General features: G+C 50.1%; 1 protein-coding gene across 1 annotated transcript; it reads right to left on the reverse strand.

The window, feature by feature from the left end:
• Window positions 1-1,707: 1,707 nt before the first annotated feature.
• Window positions 1,708-17,090, reverse strand: LOC135824621 (cation-dependent mannose-6-phosphate receptor-like). Its single transcript, XM_065337353.1, has 6 exons — window positions 16,867-17,090; window positions 13,654-13,767; window positions 12,111-12,283; window positions 11,177-11,303; window positions 10,516-10,578; window positions 1,708-3,734 (listed from the first exon to the last, which is right to left on the reverse strand). Exons 2-6 carry the CDS (start codon window positions 13,738-13,740, stop codon window positions 3,684-3,686), a joined length of 501 nt encoding a protein of 166 aa, XP_065193425.1. The 5' UTR covers window positions 13,741-13,767; window positions 16,867-17,090; the 3' UTR covers window positions 1,708-3,683.
• Window positions 17,091-17,835: the final 745 nt, after the last annotated feature.

Below are 17,835 nucleotides of genomic sequence, written 5' to 3' on the forward strand. Positions count from 1 at the left end.
GGCTTGCTGTGTCGTGTGGTGTTGGATGTGAGGAATCTGCATGCTTTCCGAAGATTCCCACACATGTACATGTATCAAAACCAAGTACCAACAGGAGAGTAATCATGGAGAAAAGTACCTATCGATAATGCGTGCACCCAGGGTTTTCCGGCAAATTTACTAGTTCAGCTATTCCATCCTTGTGTTGTTCTGAACGTCGAGGGTTCTAGCGAGTTTATGCAACACCTAACAGCCAAAAATCCAATAAGTTATGACCAAAGCAGCAGCAGCGAAGTACAAGCAATATAGATACGTGAATTTACCAATTTTAGGCAAATTTTGACAGTTTTTTGGATTTTTCTCCAGAATATGCACGGTGACCCCTATTTTCGCCACGGTAAACCTGTTCCAACCCACTTATAGAATGTATGTGAAGTATCCACATATGGGGCAAACTCAAAAATAAGCTGCAAAAAATATTCAAAGTTTCATTTTTTGCGTCTTTTTGTTCTTCTCAAGGAAATGACGACCTGGATCCCATCGTCAACCAAAGTGTACATTTCGGTGTTGATATCATCTTAGTCAATACCTCGAACAGTCTGTATAATTTTATGTCATATTTTCTGTCCTAACTAGTGTTATGGACGATTTCTCATCAATTTTCGGATTTTGCGACATTTTGTGTTATCAAGGAAAAATTGTGTTTTTGGCAAGACCTATTCAGGCAATTGAAAAACTGATGTTACTAAGCGAAAATATAAGGCTGTACCTATTCAAACCTGATGTCAGATTTTGCTGATGTTGAAATAAATTTTTTGGGCCTAACTGTCCCGAACCCCCTTAATACACAATTTAAAAAATGTATAATAATAAAACTCAAAGGCACACAATGAAAACATTGGGCAAATTCCGTTGTGACTCAGAGTTTCATGGCTGAACCAATCATCAGACAACAACGGAATTTGCCAAAGGTTTTCATTGTGTGCCTTTGTGTACGCCGCTCTGCCTGAATCAGGTATTGAGCACTTTCGCAGAACCTAAGCATACTGCCTCTGTGCAATAATAAAACTCATAAAAGACGTTGGCTTCACCTCGTTGGCTTCACCTCGAGTCTGTACGAGTACGACTCGTAGACTCTACACGGTACACCTGCTGCGTTGCACAGCAAACCGACATCAATGAGGTCACTACAGCGTAGCGTAGACAACAGTAAAGCGGGATTCACAGAAGCTTTTTTGCGATGCGACACGCCATGCGATCGCGCGACGTGATCTGCGATGGATGCGTGCGATGCGAACTCGCGAAATACCAATTACCATTCACAGAAGAAGTCAGCGATGCGACAAAGTTTTGCTGATTTGGGTACGTCACCATGATATTCGCGCGGTTTGACACAACTTGTAAAAATTTAAAGGCAACTCTTGCACCGTTGTACAACTTTGCTGTAGAAAAGGTCAAAATCCGTACACCAAATCGCTTGTCGCATCGCATCGCATCGCAAAAGTTGAGCCAAGCTCAACTTCTGCGATGGCATGCGCGTGCGATGGCCCAGTTGCGTCAGTTGCGTGGGGTGCGACATGGCTGCGATTTGGGGTTTTCCCGGTTTCGCGCCTGTCGCATCGCGTGTCGCATCGCAAAAAAGCTTCTGTGAATCCCGCTTTAGTTCACGCCACTGTTGCCATGGTAACTATTCACTGGAAACTATTGCACTTCAATAGCAGTACAAAATTAATAATCTAAAGTATTCACTTCAAAACTAACAAAAACAAAGGAAAAGACAAAGAGCCATGGCTGCCTGTATGTACCGGGTACTGGGTACCGAGTATAGGATACTACCAAGAGAACATTGTATCTGAAAACCAGTGACAGTGGCGACATGATGCCTCCATGGCCTGGTGTCAGAGAAAGGAGAAAAAGAAGAGAACGAACCAGTACAGCAATGTAACAGTGCATGTACAGCAATGTACCAGTGCGGCAATGTACCAGTACAGCATTGTACCAGTACAGCAATGTACCAGTACAGCAATGTACCGGTACAGCAATGTACCAGTACAGCAATGTACCAGTACAGCAATGTACCCGCCAGAACAGCAATGTACCAGTACAGCAATGTGCCAGTACAGCAATGTACCAGTACAGCAATGTGCCAGTACAGCATTGTACCAGTACAGCAATGTACCAGTACAGCAATGTACCAGTACAGCAATGTACCAGTACAGCAATGTACCAGTACAGCAATGTATCAGTACAGCAATGTACCAGTACAACAATGTACCAGTACAGCAATGTACCCGCCAGTACAGCAATGTGCCAGTACAGCAATGTACCAGTACAGCAATGTGCCAGTACAGCAATGTGCCAGTACAGCAATGTACCAGTACAGCAATGTGCCAGTACAGCAATGTGCCAGTACAGCAATGTACCAGTACAGCAATGTACCAGTACAGCAATGTACCAGTACAGCAATGTACCAGTACAGCAATGTGCCAGTACAGCAATGCGCCAGTACAGCAATGTACCAGTACAGCAATGTGCCGTGGCACAACCCAGCGGACAGGGGGAGGATCAGGGTGATGCCATTGTATCCTAAACAAAATTGGCCAATAAACGAGAGAAGCAGCGGGAAAGACGAGGAAAAGATCCGAGCAGACTGCAGGCCTGGGTGCTGCAATTCTGTTCGAATGCGCCAAGTAAAGTCAAGCAAACTTAAAAAAGTCACATACATTCACACGCTGCACCTGCTCCTGCTCCCAACCGGGATGCAGTGTGAGCAGACTAGCACTAGCAGTGGCTAGCAGTGACTAGTAGCAGACATCTAGTAATGTGTCTCCCTTCATACTACACAGGGTGTAGACTATGACAGAGACCTTCACAGGAGCGGGCAACCAATCAACGGCGGGAGATGGAGCAGGCGTGCAGGATACTTGAAAGGGGGACAAAGTCTTGCCCGGCGTAATTGTATTGTATACTTCTTGGAAACGGATGAATTATTATAATTGTACGGTGTATGCGTGACCATTACTGACTCAACACATTTTTATAAATAGTGCATGATTTAAAAAGAAAAAAAGGAAGAAAAGATGAAGCTCACATCGTTCACAACTTCAACGGCAACAGAAGCAGCAGCAATGGCGACAGTAACCATTGAAACCAAAGGCAGCAGCAGCAGTACTAGCGTGGATACCGGTAGTAGTGGGGGGGGGGGGGGGGCAAGCGCTGAAAGCTCAGCATTGAGCTGGTGTTCACCATCACCTGGCCCAGTGGTGCTGCTGCTGATCCTGCTGCTAGGCGGTGCAACGTCACCACTCGGCAGATGGTGAGCTATTGCATGGCGGATATACACACACACACACACACACACACACACACACACACACACACACACACACACACACACACACACCCACGCACGCACACACACACACACACACACGCACACACGCACACACACACAGCCATGGTGGTGGTGGCGGTGGCGGTGAAGCACTTGCACAAGACCACAACAAACACCAACATAGCATAGCCACTAAGCTAGCAGGCAATGTGGCGCTGGGCGAAACACAGGCGATGCAGCAAGGTTGTAACAGCAGAAGCGATAGTGGTGATATGTTGCCGATAATGGTGGTAGTGGTGGCAAGCGTGCACATACACACATACACACGCACACACGCACACAGACGGGAATCATCATACAGCTGCTTGCACTACGCCAGCTCATCTTCTGATAGGTCCAGTTGATGGTCACCACGACCAACCTGGAAAACGCACAGATAAAGCAATAAAAACACACACACACACGCACGCACACACACACACACACACACACACACACACACACACACACGTACGTGTACACACGATTTAGGCACTTTAATCAATAATTGTTATCGTTAGAGTAAAATTAACGACGATGAAGACAATGACGACGACGACAACAAGATTAACAAAATGTAAACAACAACACCACCAGCACCACCAACAACCATCATGAAAATAAAGATTTGAAATACCCTCACTGCCACAACCACCGCCACTAGCATCAGCAGCAGCAGCAGCAGCAGCACCGTAAAGGCCAGGGGTAGCAGCAAAACCAACAACAACAACATCAACAACAACAACAACAACAACAACAACAACAACAACAACAACAACATCAACAACAACAACAACAACAACAACAACAACAACAACAACAACAACAACAACAACAACAACAACAACAACAACAACAACAACAACAACAACAACAACAACAACAACAACAACAACAACAACAGCAACAACAACAACAACAACAACAACAACAACAACAACAACAACAACAACTACAACAACAACAACAACAACAACAACAACAACAACAACAACAACAACAACAACAACAACAACAACAACAACAACAACAACAACAACAATACCTCTTATTGGCCACTGGCTATCGTGAGAATAAAGATTTGAATAACAACAACAACGACGATGATGATGCAACGACTACAACAACCTCTGTTATTGTCCAATGGCCACTGTGAAAACAAACATTATAATAGTCACAACTACGGGTTGCATTGCAGGCACGACTCATTTTCAGAATTTTAAAAATTACAGCTGACTCCTGATATAATGCACACCTTTGCACAGGAGACTTAGTTCTTTATAGCCAAAGTTTGTTATAACAGAGATGCAGTCACTCTGTAAAAGCAGCAGGTCATGAATCGGATTGACTGATATGCGACTAATGCCAGTATGAGTACACTTGATTTTCATGCGGCACTACAACTTACAAGATTCGGTTTGTTGTCAACGAAAATAGCACATTAGAGCTTGCGGTAATGTAGGTTAACACATTGCACAAGCCACCACTTCACACGCGCTCCAGCGGCTTCCAAAGAGCCCGCAGATCCCACGCTATTCATTGATGCATGTCAAGTAACACGTACATGCACGCTGTGGTGGCATGTAACATGCGTACGCCGGAACTCACCTGAACTCGCCAGCCAACCAGCCATATGCGGCTGCAGCACACATCGGAGCTTGAACCCGTAACGCATACACCATACTTCGCGCTGGCCGTATTGCTACTTCATATTTGCTTTGCTTGGGTAGTGAGAAGAACACCGGTTTGTTCCTTTCTCCTTTCTCACTCCCTTTCTCTCTCTTTCACCATGCCACGAGGCTCTGTACGAGGAAGCAGACGTGGACGCGGCCGCGGGTATGCCGTCGAGGTTACCCGTCGCCGCTCGGGTAGGGCTTCGACCTCGCCATACGCGCGGACTGACGGCATGCGCGCCTTCGCGCCTGATGCCTCCGACACACCGTCAGCAGCTAGTTCAGACTTCTGACCCCGCTCCAGGCACCGACGCGTCTATGCAGGACGAGCCCTCATTGCTCTCCCCGGACATCATTTCCTCAGCCGTTATGAAGATGAACGCCCTCCACTCTCTTCTCGAACGTGTGGAACGCCTGGAGAACAGACAGTGCTGAGTCTGATCTGGAAGCCGATCTCTCCCACGCGCGTGCTCCGCACCCGAAAGATCGCTCCCACGCTCCGAGCGTCAAGCTCCGGACCTATCCTGCCCGGAACTTCCAGTTCTATCGGAACCCCGACTTTGCCAGGACCTCCAGTTCTCTCCAAGCCCTCGGTTCTACCCACACCGCCACGTCGCGCGATTGAAAAAATCCAGCGCGGAGAGTTTGTGGAACTTGAGGAACTCTTGCTGGAAAATTTCAGCTCCCAGGGACAGGAGCCAATACAACTGGTTACAGCTGGCGGCGACATGGCTCAGCTCTCGCTCAACCTCAGCGCAAAGCACACGCGCGCGATCAACGACTTCTCGGCTTGGCTGGAGGCCTGGACGATCTACATGGGCATCGTCGTTCTTGCTCGTCCTGACCGAGCTCATGAGCTCGTCTGCTACCAGCACATACTTTGTACTGCGAACCAACAGTTCACGACGTCTGCTGTGCTGAACTATGATCGAGCATTTCGCCAACACCCCGCCAGCATGGCACTGCGCTGCGACGTGATCAATCAGACGCTGTGGAGTATTCGCCTACTCCGCTCTCCCCGTCTGTCATGCAGACGTCTGCTGTGCGGAACTATGATCGAGCATTTCGCCAACACACTGCCAGCATGGCACTGCGCTGCGACGTGATCAATCAGACGCTGTGGAGTATTCGCCTACTCCGCTCTCCCCGTCTGTCATGCAGACGTCTCCTGTGCTGAACTATGATCGAGCATTTCGCCAACACACCGCCAGCATGGCACTGCGCTGGGACGTGATCAATCAGACGCTGTGGAGTATTCGCCTACTCCGCTCTCCCCGTCTGTCATGCACCAAATGCACGCTCCAAAACAGCCGCGACCGCTGCCTGCCCACATGCCGCAGCTCAACACGCGCAGCCCTTTCCATCAGTGGCGGGCAGCACCCGCCAAGTCTGTTTTAACTTCAACCGCGGCAGGCCCTGTTCCCGCACACCCTGCGACCGTCTTTACGCCTGCAGCTCATGTGAAGACAAAGGACATGCCGCCACATCCTGCACCAGCACCACCCGCTTCAGGTGGCAGCGCCCTGCAGATAGCCACGAGAAGACTTCGAAGCCCACTGAGAAAAAGTAAGCCGACTTCCACTCCCCTGAACACTGTCCGCTTTCACACATTACTGCCCTCCTCGGAATTGTGCTGGACACGGTGCGCATGGAAGCCCGTCTCCCAGACGACAAACCGACGGACCTCCGCGAGCTCCTCAGCGAGCTGTCACGCTGCACCCAGACCACGCAACGCAAACTCGATCACTTCCTGGGGAAACTCTCCTTTGCGTCGAGCGTCGTCGTACCAGGCAGAACATTTACGCGGCGCTTATGGGATATCAACAAGAGGTTTAGCCGCGCCAAGCCCTATTTCTGTATCACTCTGACAGGCATTCCAGCAGCTGGCACCATCGGCACAGCAAGCCCCGGACACTGCAATCCGCCTCCCTCTCCTGGACTGATGCAGGAGGTCGCCGACCTGGCAGCCATGGCAATCGCCCCGACAACACGGCGCACGTACGCCACTGGCGAAAGGAAATTTACGCAATTCTGTGCGTTGCAGAGATGGACGCCCATGCCGGCTACAGACACGATGCCCAGCTGCTTCGCAGCACACCTCACACAATCGGTTCAACCACAGACAATTCATGTCTACATGGCCGCAGTACGCAACATGCATCTCGAAGCCGGATTCCGAGATCCAACGATGAATGCATTGCTGCCGCCACGTGTTATGCGAGGCATCAAGAGGACGGCGACTGACCCGGCAATCCAGCGCACTCGCCTCCCAATCACCATTGATTTGCTGCGGAAGCTCCTCAACCAACTCAGCCTGGACCAACGGCGTCACCAGCAGGACAAGGGCATGCTCAAGGCGGCAATGGTGCTCGCCTTCTTCAGATCTCTTCGATGCGCTGAATTCACTGCGCCTCCAGCCGGGTTTGACCCTGCCACTCATGCCACGCGCCAGGATGTGACTCTGGATGTCACTTAAGGACGCACATATATCCGCTTCCACATCAAGCAATCGAAGACGGACCAACTTCGTCAGGGCCATGCAGATAATCGGTAGTACCACTTCACAACCTTGCCCGGTTGCCGCCCTCCTGGCATATTTTACAGTCTGTCCGTCTGACGCCACTGACGCACTCTTCCGCTACCGCCCTGGGAGACCGCTGACCAGGCAGGCACTGACAGAAAAGCTCTGACAGCTTCTCCCACTCACGGGAACACCCAATTCACGCGATTACGCTGGTCATTCGTTCCGCATCGGTGCCGCCACAACTGCAGCCATGGCGGGTACCCCGGACTGGCTAATCAGGGCAATGGGCCGATGGAGAAGCGACAGCGTCTTGCGCTACATCAGGACAACCGACACAGACATGGCGCAGTTGACCCAAAAGCTATCAGAGGTACAAGCGCATCACACAACGCATGGAGGTATGTAAGAACCCGCCACGCGGGCACGCAACTCGCACCCATGCACGTACCCACACGGCTGACCGTTTGGAACAGCACAGCAACTTGCTCTGCTAGGATTGTGCTGACAAACTGCGCTGATAGCAACAACGGTGTCATTCACGTGCATTGCAATGTGTCACAACTTAGCATGGAGGCTGGGCAACCATGGGCCAGCTATCTCCTCTCATCTGGCAATTATCACGGCCTTCGGCCATCACACTCATACTCCCACACTCCTGCCTCCTAACGGGCATTGCACTTCGTGCGTGGGCCGTCCACACTCCGTCCATTTCATGGGCGCCCATCTCATGGGCTGCACTTTGTGCGTGGACATACATACACACTATCATACAGGCCGTCCACACTCCGCCCAGTTCATGGGTGCCCATTCATGGGCTGCACCTCGTGTGCGTGGGCCGTCCACACTCCGTCCATTTCATGGGCGCCCATCTCATGGGCTGCACTTTGTGCGTGGACATACATACACACTATCATACAGGCCGTCCACACTCCGCCCAGTTCATGGGTGCCCATTTCATGGGCTGCACCTCGTGCGTGGACTATCCTACATGATTATCACATGCCAGATTCGGTTGCCCAGCACTCCATGAATCCTCCATATGATGTGTGCTCTCCACTGGTCTGCAATAGCGAGTGCATGCGTGTTAATAGCACATTAGAGCTTGCGGTAATGTAGGTTAACACATTGCACAAGCCACCACTTCACACGCGCTCCAGCGGCTTCCAAAGAGCCCGCAGATCCCACGCTATTCATTGATGCATGTCAAGTAACACGTACATGCACGCTGTGGTGGCATGTAACATGCGTACGCCGGAACTCACCTGAACTCGCCAGCCAACCAGCCATATGCGGCTGCAGCACACATCGGAGCTTGAACCCGTAACGCATACACCATACTTCGCGCTGGCCGTATTGCTACTTCATATTTGCTTTGCTTGGGTAGTGAGAAGAACACCGGTTTGTTCCTTTCTCACCCACCCACCTCTTCCCATCTATGAATAATATTGATATCCTTGATTCAACACAGGTATCATAATTCATACAAGACGAAAATAAATAGGAGTGCTGGGCCAGCTATCTCCTCTCATCTGGCAATTATCACGGCCTTCGGCCATCACACTCATACTCCCACACTCCTGCCTCCTAACGGGCATTGCACTTCGTGCGTGGGCCGTCCACACTCCGTCCATTTCATGGGCGCCCATCTCATGGGCTGCACTTTGTGCGTGGACATACATACACACTATCATACAGGCCGTCCACACTCCGCCCAGTTCATGGGTGCCCATTCATGGGCTGCACCTCGTGTGCGTGGGCCGTCCACACTCCGTCCATTTCATGGGCGCCCATCTCATGGGCTGCACTTTGTGCGTGGACATACATACACACTATCATACAGGCCGTCCACACTCCGCCCAGTTCATGGGTGCCCATTTCATGGGCTGCACCTCGTGCGTGGACTATCCTACATGATTATCACATGCCAGATTCGGTTGCCCAGCACTCCATGAATCCTCCATATGATGTGTGCTCTCCACTGGTCTGCAATAGCGAGTGCATGCGTGTTAACGGCGGGCTGTAAAGGGTCAATTTTGTATGGGCTCAAACAGCGACATGGACAAGGGTTCGCTATGTCACGAAATTCGCTATGTGAGAGTTCGTTATAAGTGGAGTCGAGTGACTGTTGTTGTTGTTGTTGTTCTTTTTATTTGAATTCGCAATACCAAACGGGCAATAAGCCCAATTACATGGAAGCGAATAAAGCGACTGTGGCCCAGAGTGACACTCAAATGACGCTAATTTCTTTTGCACCCTTGTTGAAATGTGTTTTGGTCCACTGAACAACATTTCTTGAGCACAGTAACCCCTTAGAATATGTGAATAGAAAAGTCACGAAGTTTTGGTTTGCCGAGGAAGTACAAGATGTCAGGTGGGCAGTACACAAAGCAGCTTTGTGTAAAGTCAAGCGGATTATATAGCGAAAATGACGCAATTCCGGAACTCATATTTTGGCAGAAGTTTATGTGTAGCTGCACACTCTTGAAAGTTATGTACCCATTGAGTTACGAAATCACCGAGAGTATAGAAGTGCCAGAGAGCGTGCAACGCCGTATGGGTTTGCTATGGGGATCGGCCAACGGTGAAAGACCCTTGTATGCAGAAGTGCGCAGCCTTGGCAGCTTTTATCAAGTGTACAGGAAACTCAGAGTGTGCAGCTTGTGACTTGCTCTGCACGGGTGTCTGTCACGGCGAACTTCCGCGATTACATCATATTCGGTGCAGATTTGAGGCGGGCGTAGTGCGTACAACTGAGCTGCAGTTGTGCTGAAAGAAACCTGCTTGAATCCTGCTTGTACGCACTACATGACTAAAATGATGAAATCTTGGAAGTTGGCCGTGACAGCAACCCATCAGAGATGCACACTCTTGGTTTTGTGTACTGTTCATACATGCATGTATTCTTGCTAAGACTAGCAACAGAAAAGGACGAGAGAAGAGCAGCACAGCAAGATGACAGGACTCACCGATGGAATATATTTCATTTGAATGGAAGGTGGCTTACTCCGACACAAGACATCGCAGCCGTCCTGAATCAGCAAAAGCGAAGCAAACGGACCAACAGGAAGGAGGTCAAAGACCGCTCAGCAAAAATGGTGCAGCATAAGGAATGGGCTGTGCCAATACAGTGTGTGTCTCCCGTCGCCAGTCTACTCCAGCATATATGTACATGCACGTTGTAATCCCCCCGGCATCAACCTTCCCTCCATATGCCCATTGCTGACGCGATGATAGCGAACACACTATGTTAGTCATAGCAACTTGTGTTCGGGTTACACCATTCAACAGCTTGCAAGGCTGATGAATTGACCGCCACTAATTTTAGCCTGGCCTGCAGCAGCAGCAGCAGCAGCAGCAATAGCAGCAACACCAGTAGCAGCAGCAATAGCAGCAATAGCAGCAGCAGTAGAAGCAGCAGCAGCAGTAGCAGCAGCAATAGCAGCAGCAACAGCAGCAGCAACAGTAGCAGCAGCAACAGCAGCAGCAACAGCAGCGCTATGTTGACAATCTCTGCCAGTCTACAGCTGTATTCGTACGAGAAGCAACCAGGACTAAAGCACAACATTAATTAATAAGGATCGCAGCAGCAGCAGCAGCAGCAGGCAACCAATGCATTGATTTACTTACAGATATGCGGTCTCCACACGTGATCCAGAACGAGTAGTTAGGAAACTGCTCATTGCCCTTAGCTCCACGAACAAAGCGGTTGAAGATAAAACCGAGGATAACGTAGGCAACACCCACGCTCAGCAGCCTGGATACAGAGAGCAGAGCAGTGAGCAGAACAGAGAGCAGAACGAGAGCAGGTCACAGTCAAGTCTGTGAGAACCCAGCTACATACACGTATCATGTACACACACAAACACCCCCCCCCCCCCCCCGCACACACACACAAACACCCCCCCCCCTCCACCCCGCACACACACACAAACACCCCCCCCCCCCCCCGCACACACACACACAAACACCCCCCCCCCCCCCGCACACACACACAAACACCCCCCCCCCCCCGCACACACACACACACAAACACCCCCCCCCTCTCCCCCGCACACACACAAACACCCCCCCCCCCCCACACCCCCCCCCCCCCCCCACCTCACACACACAAACCCACACAGACACACCCAAAAGTAACAACTAAGAACTCCGGCACAACCCGCCTTAGGAAACACAACAGCAACAGCAGAAGCAGCAGCAACTCCAGCAGCAGTTACAATAACAACCGGAGCAACCACAACAGCACCACCAAAAACAGCCGCAATAGCGACAACAGTTGCAGCGCACAACACCAGCATCAGTACCACCACCAACGACAACAACAACTGCAACAGCAGCAGCACTGCCAATGATAACAGCCGCCACCGCAGCAGCAGCAGCAACAGTAGCAGTAGCAAGAACAACAGAATCAGCACGACACTCATTGAGCTGCAGCACTGTACACTAATCGTGACACGAGCTGCAGCTTGCTATGAGCACACCTGCACGGCCATGGCTCAGGTGAAGAAAAACACAATTGTTTGAGATGCTGCTGCTGCTGAGCACTGACTTTGTAACTTACACAATCAAGAAGATGCTGCCTGCTCCAAGGCCTGTGGGCTTGCAGACAATGAGTCGACCGGCGGCAGCCTTGTTACAGACATTCGAGGTGGCCCACTCGAACAGATAGAAGCAGTGCTGATTCTCTGTCGTGCTCGAGTCAGTAGCATACTCTTCAACCACTTCGGGATATCCCTGCAAGCAGAAGATAGACACAGCTACGTGAACAGACGTAGAGAGCGCGTCACGGTTACTGTACTGCAGCTGTGTAGGTAGAGCATTGGCCAGGGGAAATCCCCCCCCCCCTTAATGAAATACTGGCAGCACTGCGTCCAAGTTCACAGCCTACAGACGTTGTGCAAAGCTGCACAATGCAATCCGATCGTGTGAGTCCAGTACACACCGGGCCCTGTACAGCCCTTGACCTGTGAACACTGCCACTGGGCTGGGCACTGGTGCAGGGCGCAAACTAGACACGCACGCTGGGATTTCCTGGAGCAGTGCACTGTTGGACTATCAGTGTGCTACGGCTGTGCACAATGGTATAGTGGTACAGTGGCCAGCGCTATCTTATTCATGATAACGAGTTTCATTAGCCACCACTGTACTGCATACACCACAAGCACACAGTGGTGAATAAGCCCATTGTGCATTGCCAAATATGGAAGGTATGATGAGTAATGCATGTGAGTACGCTGGGATCAGCAATGCACTGTTCAAACACCCCAGCTAGACGACCATGCCCAGGGGGATGCTTATGGTGCAAATAATGTCACTGCGCAATGGGCTTACTGAGCAACATCCAAATAAACTGAACAGGCTACCAGTGAGTTAGTGCCACTCTACACTCTACAGTACTGACAGGCACAAAAAAAACGGACAAAGAACGGAGTGCCAAAGAGCGGAGCGCCGAAGAGCGGAGCGCCAAAGAACGGAGTGCCGAAGAACGGAGCGCCGAAGAGCGGAGCGCCGAAGAGCGGAGCGCCGAAGAACGGAGCGCCGAAGAACAGAGCGCCGAAGAACGGAGCGCCGAAGAACGGAGCGCCGAAGAACGGAGCGCCGAAGAACGGAGCGCCGAAGAACGGAGCGCCGAAGAACGGAGCGCCGAAGAACGGAGCGCCGAAGAACGAAGCGCCGAAGAACGGAGCGCCGAAGAACGGAGCGCCGGAGAACGGAGCGCCGAAGAACGGAGCGCCGAAGAACGGAGCGCCGAAGAACGGAGCACCAAAGAACGGAGAGCCAAAGAACGGAGCGCCAAAGAACGGAGCGCCAAAGAACGGAGTGCCAAATAATGGAGCGCCGAAGAACGACCATGCTAGAATTTCCTCAAGCACAGCATACCATACTTTCACAAACAGAGGGAGCTCGGAAAATTCAAACCGTCCCCAGAGGGAACAAAAACACACACACACACACAGATACACGCACACACACACACACACACACACACAAACACACACACACACACACATACACAGAGGTGTGTAGCTGATTCTACATGTAAGTTCTCGTAAAAGAGAGTGATATTGGTGACATCACACTGCAGTGTATCATACCACACTCACCTTGCCAGCACATAGATCACACACGAACATGATGCGCGCGGTGCGGTGAGTATTCTTGGAGTGACTATTGTACATAATTATCACCATAGTAGTAAGTCAGCTCAGCATAATCATCTGCAGTGGTTAGAAAAGAAGAACACACACACAGACACACACACACACACACACACACACACACACACACACACCTGTTCCTGTTCCTGTTCAGCACTGCCACAAGGGCCACGTGGCTCTCCTTAAGAGAGAACCGGGGAGGAGGGAGGCCGCTGGCATCTGTGTCGGGTGAGGTCGCTCCCGCGGCGAAAACGGCGGCCACAGTCGGGGCAGGACCATTCAAATGTCAATCGTGTTGCTGCAGTCGGGCGATGCGTACTACGGTGGCATTTGTGTCGTGATCTGTCAGACGGTCTGGCGAAACAGCGGTCACATGTGGGGCAGTGAGCTGCGCAACAGTCCCTTGCAATAGCTTGGGGATGGTCTTCACGGGGCTGAGGATCATGGGGTGTGCATTTATGCCGCGATAGCCCACCACGGCTGCGTAGCCACCGTTGACATTGGGGACATTGCACTGCACCGCGCTGCTCTGCTATGGGCTTGGCCCTTTCATCCAAGCACTTGTGACGGCGCTTGTCCGAAGGCCTGCTAAATACGCGTCGGCAGACAAGACATTGCACATTACGCACTGGTGACGAAGCTGGTTCCAGCTCACGGTAGATGTTCCTCCACCCTGGTCGTGACTGGGTATCTTCTGGCCAAGAGTCCTGTACGTCACATCGCTGTAGATCCGGACCCAGAGCGTCTCGCCAGCGCTTTCGTGGGCCGCATGCAGGTCGGGTCTCCGGTCGGCAGCCGAACAGAACAACCCGGGGTGTCCGTTCCATATCCATGCGCATAACGTGGCCAAACCATTCCAAACGGCGTTGCACAATCCGGTCCTTGATGGGCAGGGGTCTGGCATCATTCCACTGCTCCAGGATGTGTGTGTGTGTGTGTGCACACACACACACACACACACACACACACACACACACACACACACACACACACACACACACACACACACACACACACACACACACACACACACACATAACGGGGGATATATACCCTTGATACTATGCACACATATACAGTACAGTCGACTCCACTTATAACAAACTCGCATATAGCGAATTTCGTGATACTTATAGCGAAACCTTGTCCATGTCCCTGTTTGAACCCTTTCAAAATTGACTCGTTATCATGTTTATAGTGAACAGGTATGTGTCCCTGACGCGTGCAGTGTAGTGTAGTGTGTCTCAACGCCTACCTGTACTACTAGCTGTAGCAATGCCATATCATGCACATATACATGTACTACTAGCTGTAGCAATGCCATATCATGCACATATACATGTACTACTAGCTGTAGCAATGCCATATCATGCACATATACATGTACACGCGGGGTATGGTGTGCATGCACTCAGAAATGTTTTTTTAGAAACGCCTTGCAGGAGAACCCACCCACAAGAAACGCCTGTCAGACGTCTCTAAGTAAATTCATGTATGTACGGACGGCCCCTAGCTCTCAATCACATACGTTTGCATGGGGAAGGGCCAGAGATCTGGCAGATGACATCAGTATTTGCACAAAAACATGAGTAGTAATATTACCACTAAAACCCACCCACAGAGTGACTGCTATACCTACAGTGTAGGTACCCGTAACTTTGAGGTCCGGGTTAGAGAGACATGAGTGTACTAGTGTAGATTTAACGTTGTTAGTACGACATAGGTTACAAAACAACCGTCATTAGCAGACAAAGATCTAAAATTCCCTGACACCATGTGTACATTGTGTAATGGCAGTACACACGACACAGAGCACCACACATCATTCGTTGTAACTTATTGTTTCATGCCCATAGGCAACGAATGATGCGTGGTGCTCTGTGATGTGTGTAAGATAGCTCTATTTGAGCACTCTACTGAGCCAGAGGACTCTCATTTGTATAACGGTAGTATACCGTATTTTCCCCAATAAATAAACAGTACTTTTATTTTTTCAAAGGTGGTCAGACCTGTACTACTATAGGAGACTGTACTAGTATTGGAGACGTGTACTTTTATTGTTTCTGGGAAGATTGATTGCCTGGGTTGGCTGGCAAACAACTAATGATAATGATGCTGTACGGCTGTAAATACACCAAACCATGGTAAGAATCAGTGTACAAAGACACAAATATGATGAACGGGTAAGAAAAACGAAGTAAGGTGGACCCTGGTATCTGTACCCCACTAATGCCCATCACATCATTCCGGCATGTACTATTATTAGAGACGTGTCCTTTTATATTTTCGATCCACACCCAACATGTACTACAATTGGGGACGTACTAGTAATGGAGACGTGTACCTTTAATGGGGAAAATACGGTATGCAAATCCGGATAAGAGACAATTCGTTTGTAGAAAAATTCATTATAAAAATCACCTTTAGCTGTCTCACAGGTTCGATTCCCAGTTATTACAAGACAAAGCAAATGACCATGGACTACCAAAATGCTCGGACTGTCCAATGTTCCCCTGCCAGCAGCTAGGCGGAACGTTTGAATGTGATTTGTCTGGATTTGTTTTTTCCAGCTCCTGTAGCTCGATCAATGTTTCATGTTGTCTTGTACAGGAGGGGCTCGATTAAAACTGTTTTACAATGGGTTGTCTTGTACAAGGGTCAGGGGAAAACTTTGCCTTGCAATGGGGAAACAGCGTTCCTGATCTGGATACAGTATCTAGTATATACGAGTATATGATGTACTGTCGCGGACATGGAAATTCAGTCGATTGACCGGAGCCGGCGCCCTCAGCGCCTACAGAACAGTGCACATGTTGATCCGATGCGACCAGCATAATAATGTCATGCATGTGTGTACTGCTTACCCATGGCTGCATGGCCAGCGCCCTGGGGCCGCTAGACGTGCGACCGGATTTCCATGTCCATGACAGTAGAACAGCAGAAAAATATGCACGTCATGTTCGTAAGCAATACTCGTTAAAATAGTAAAAATCTATAAAACGATAATGCTGAATCCTCACCCCCGGCCAGCTAGTCTAAGTAAGAGGGTAGACCAGGTAGACCCACTTTTCTATCTAGTGCGGTAACAGCGCACGTATTCCCGGATACACTGTACATAATGTGGTATGTTCAGGAAACACAAAATATTGTAAACTTTACCTGCCGATGCTGCACAATGCAGCTGGCAATTGATAGTGGCTCCTCCAACTCCGCGGTCCGGTGATGGCCGCAAGGAGTCTTCACTTCCCCGCAGAACTAGCACGAGCTCTTGACAAAACGCTATAAAATGACTAGCTCAAACACCACACAACCTTCCTGTTCCATTATCCACTGTAATCAAACCAAATAAACACTGACTGCACTGCGTGGGACGACAAGCGCCTGGAAAACAAGATACTGCCATTACTGGAGCCAGTACTCAATTTCTGGGTGAACTCTTTGTAGTCGCGTGCGCAGGGACCTAACGAGATGGAGCAGTGGAGAGAAGACCGTGGTAGACTTGTCACAGCTGACACAAGTCATGTAAGTCCTGACACCGTCTACAAGTACTACTAATGCCTATGCCCTACAATGCTGTAGGATAGTCGTTAGCGATGTAAATGATGCTCAAGCATCAGTTTATTCTTCCTTGTTTTCACTGCATTCAGCGAGCACCTGATGTAAGTGTGCAGTGTGAATGGGGCTGTGACTGAGTGCTTGTGAGCTTCGCACTACTACTAGTAGTACTACTACTACTACTACTACTAGTACTAGTATGTCTTTCTTCCGCGAGCCAGATGCCGAAACATTTCGTCGTGAATGGTGGAAAGGACATTTTGCCGAAGTACGAGCACTGTTGTGTAGCGGTGGTTACTCGGTCGAACGGCATTCGGCATTCCGTAGCGGACGTGGACGGATTTTGGCACGGAGTCACAGCTCGACGACCACTAACCTGTGTACATAATCATTGCTGTCTTGCCGGGCTATGGGTTTGCCTTCGACAACATTCTGTTCCGAGCGCTCGTTCTATGCAGAGAGACCGGGACAAAGCCGCGCAATTATCCCCAGTAAGTACTCATCGTGACCCACTTCTTTGTTTGATATTGATCCACCGCGCGCTGCTTGTCAACAATCACAATGTGCAGTACG

Source organism: Sycon ciliatum, chromosome 9 (assembly GCF_964019385.1).
Source record: "Sycon ciliatum chromosome 9, ocSycCili1.1, whole genome shotgun sequence".
Classification (NCBI taxonomy): Eukaryota; Metazoa; Porifera; class Calcarea; order Leucosolenida; family Sycettidae; genus Sycon; species Sycon ciliatum.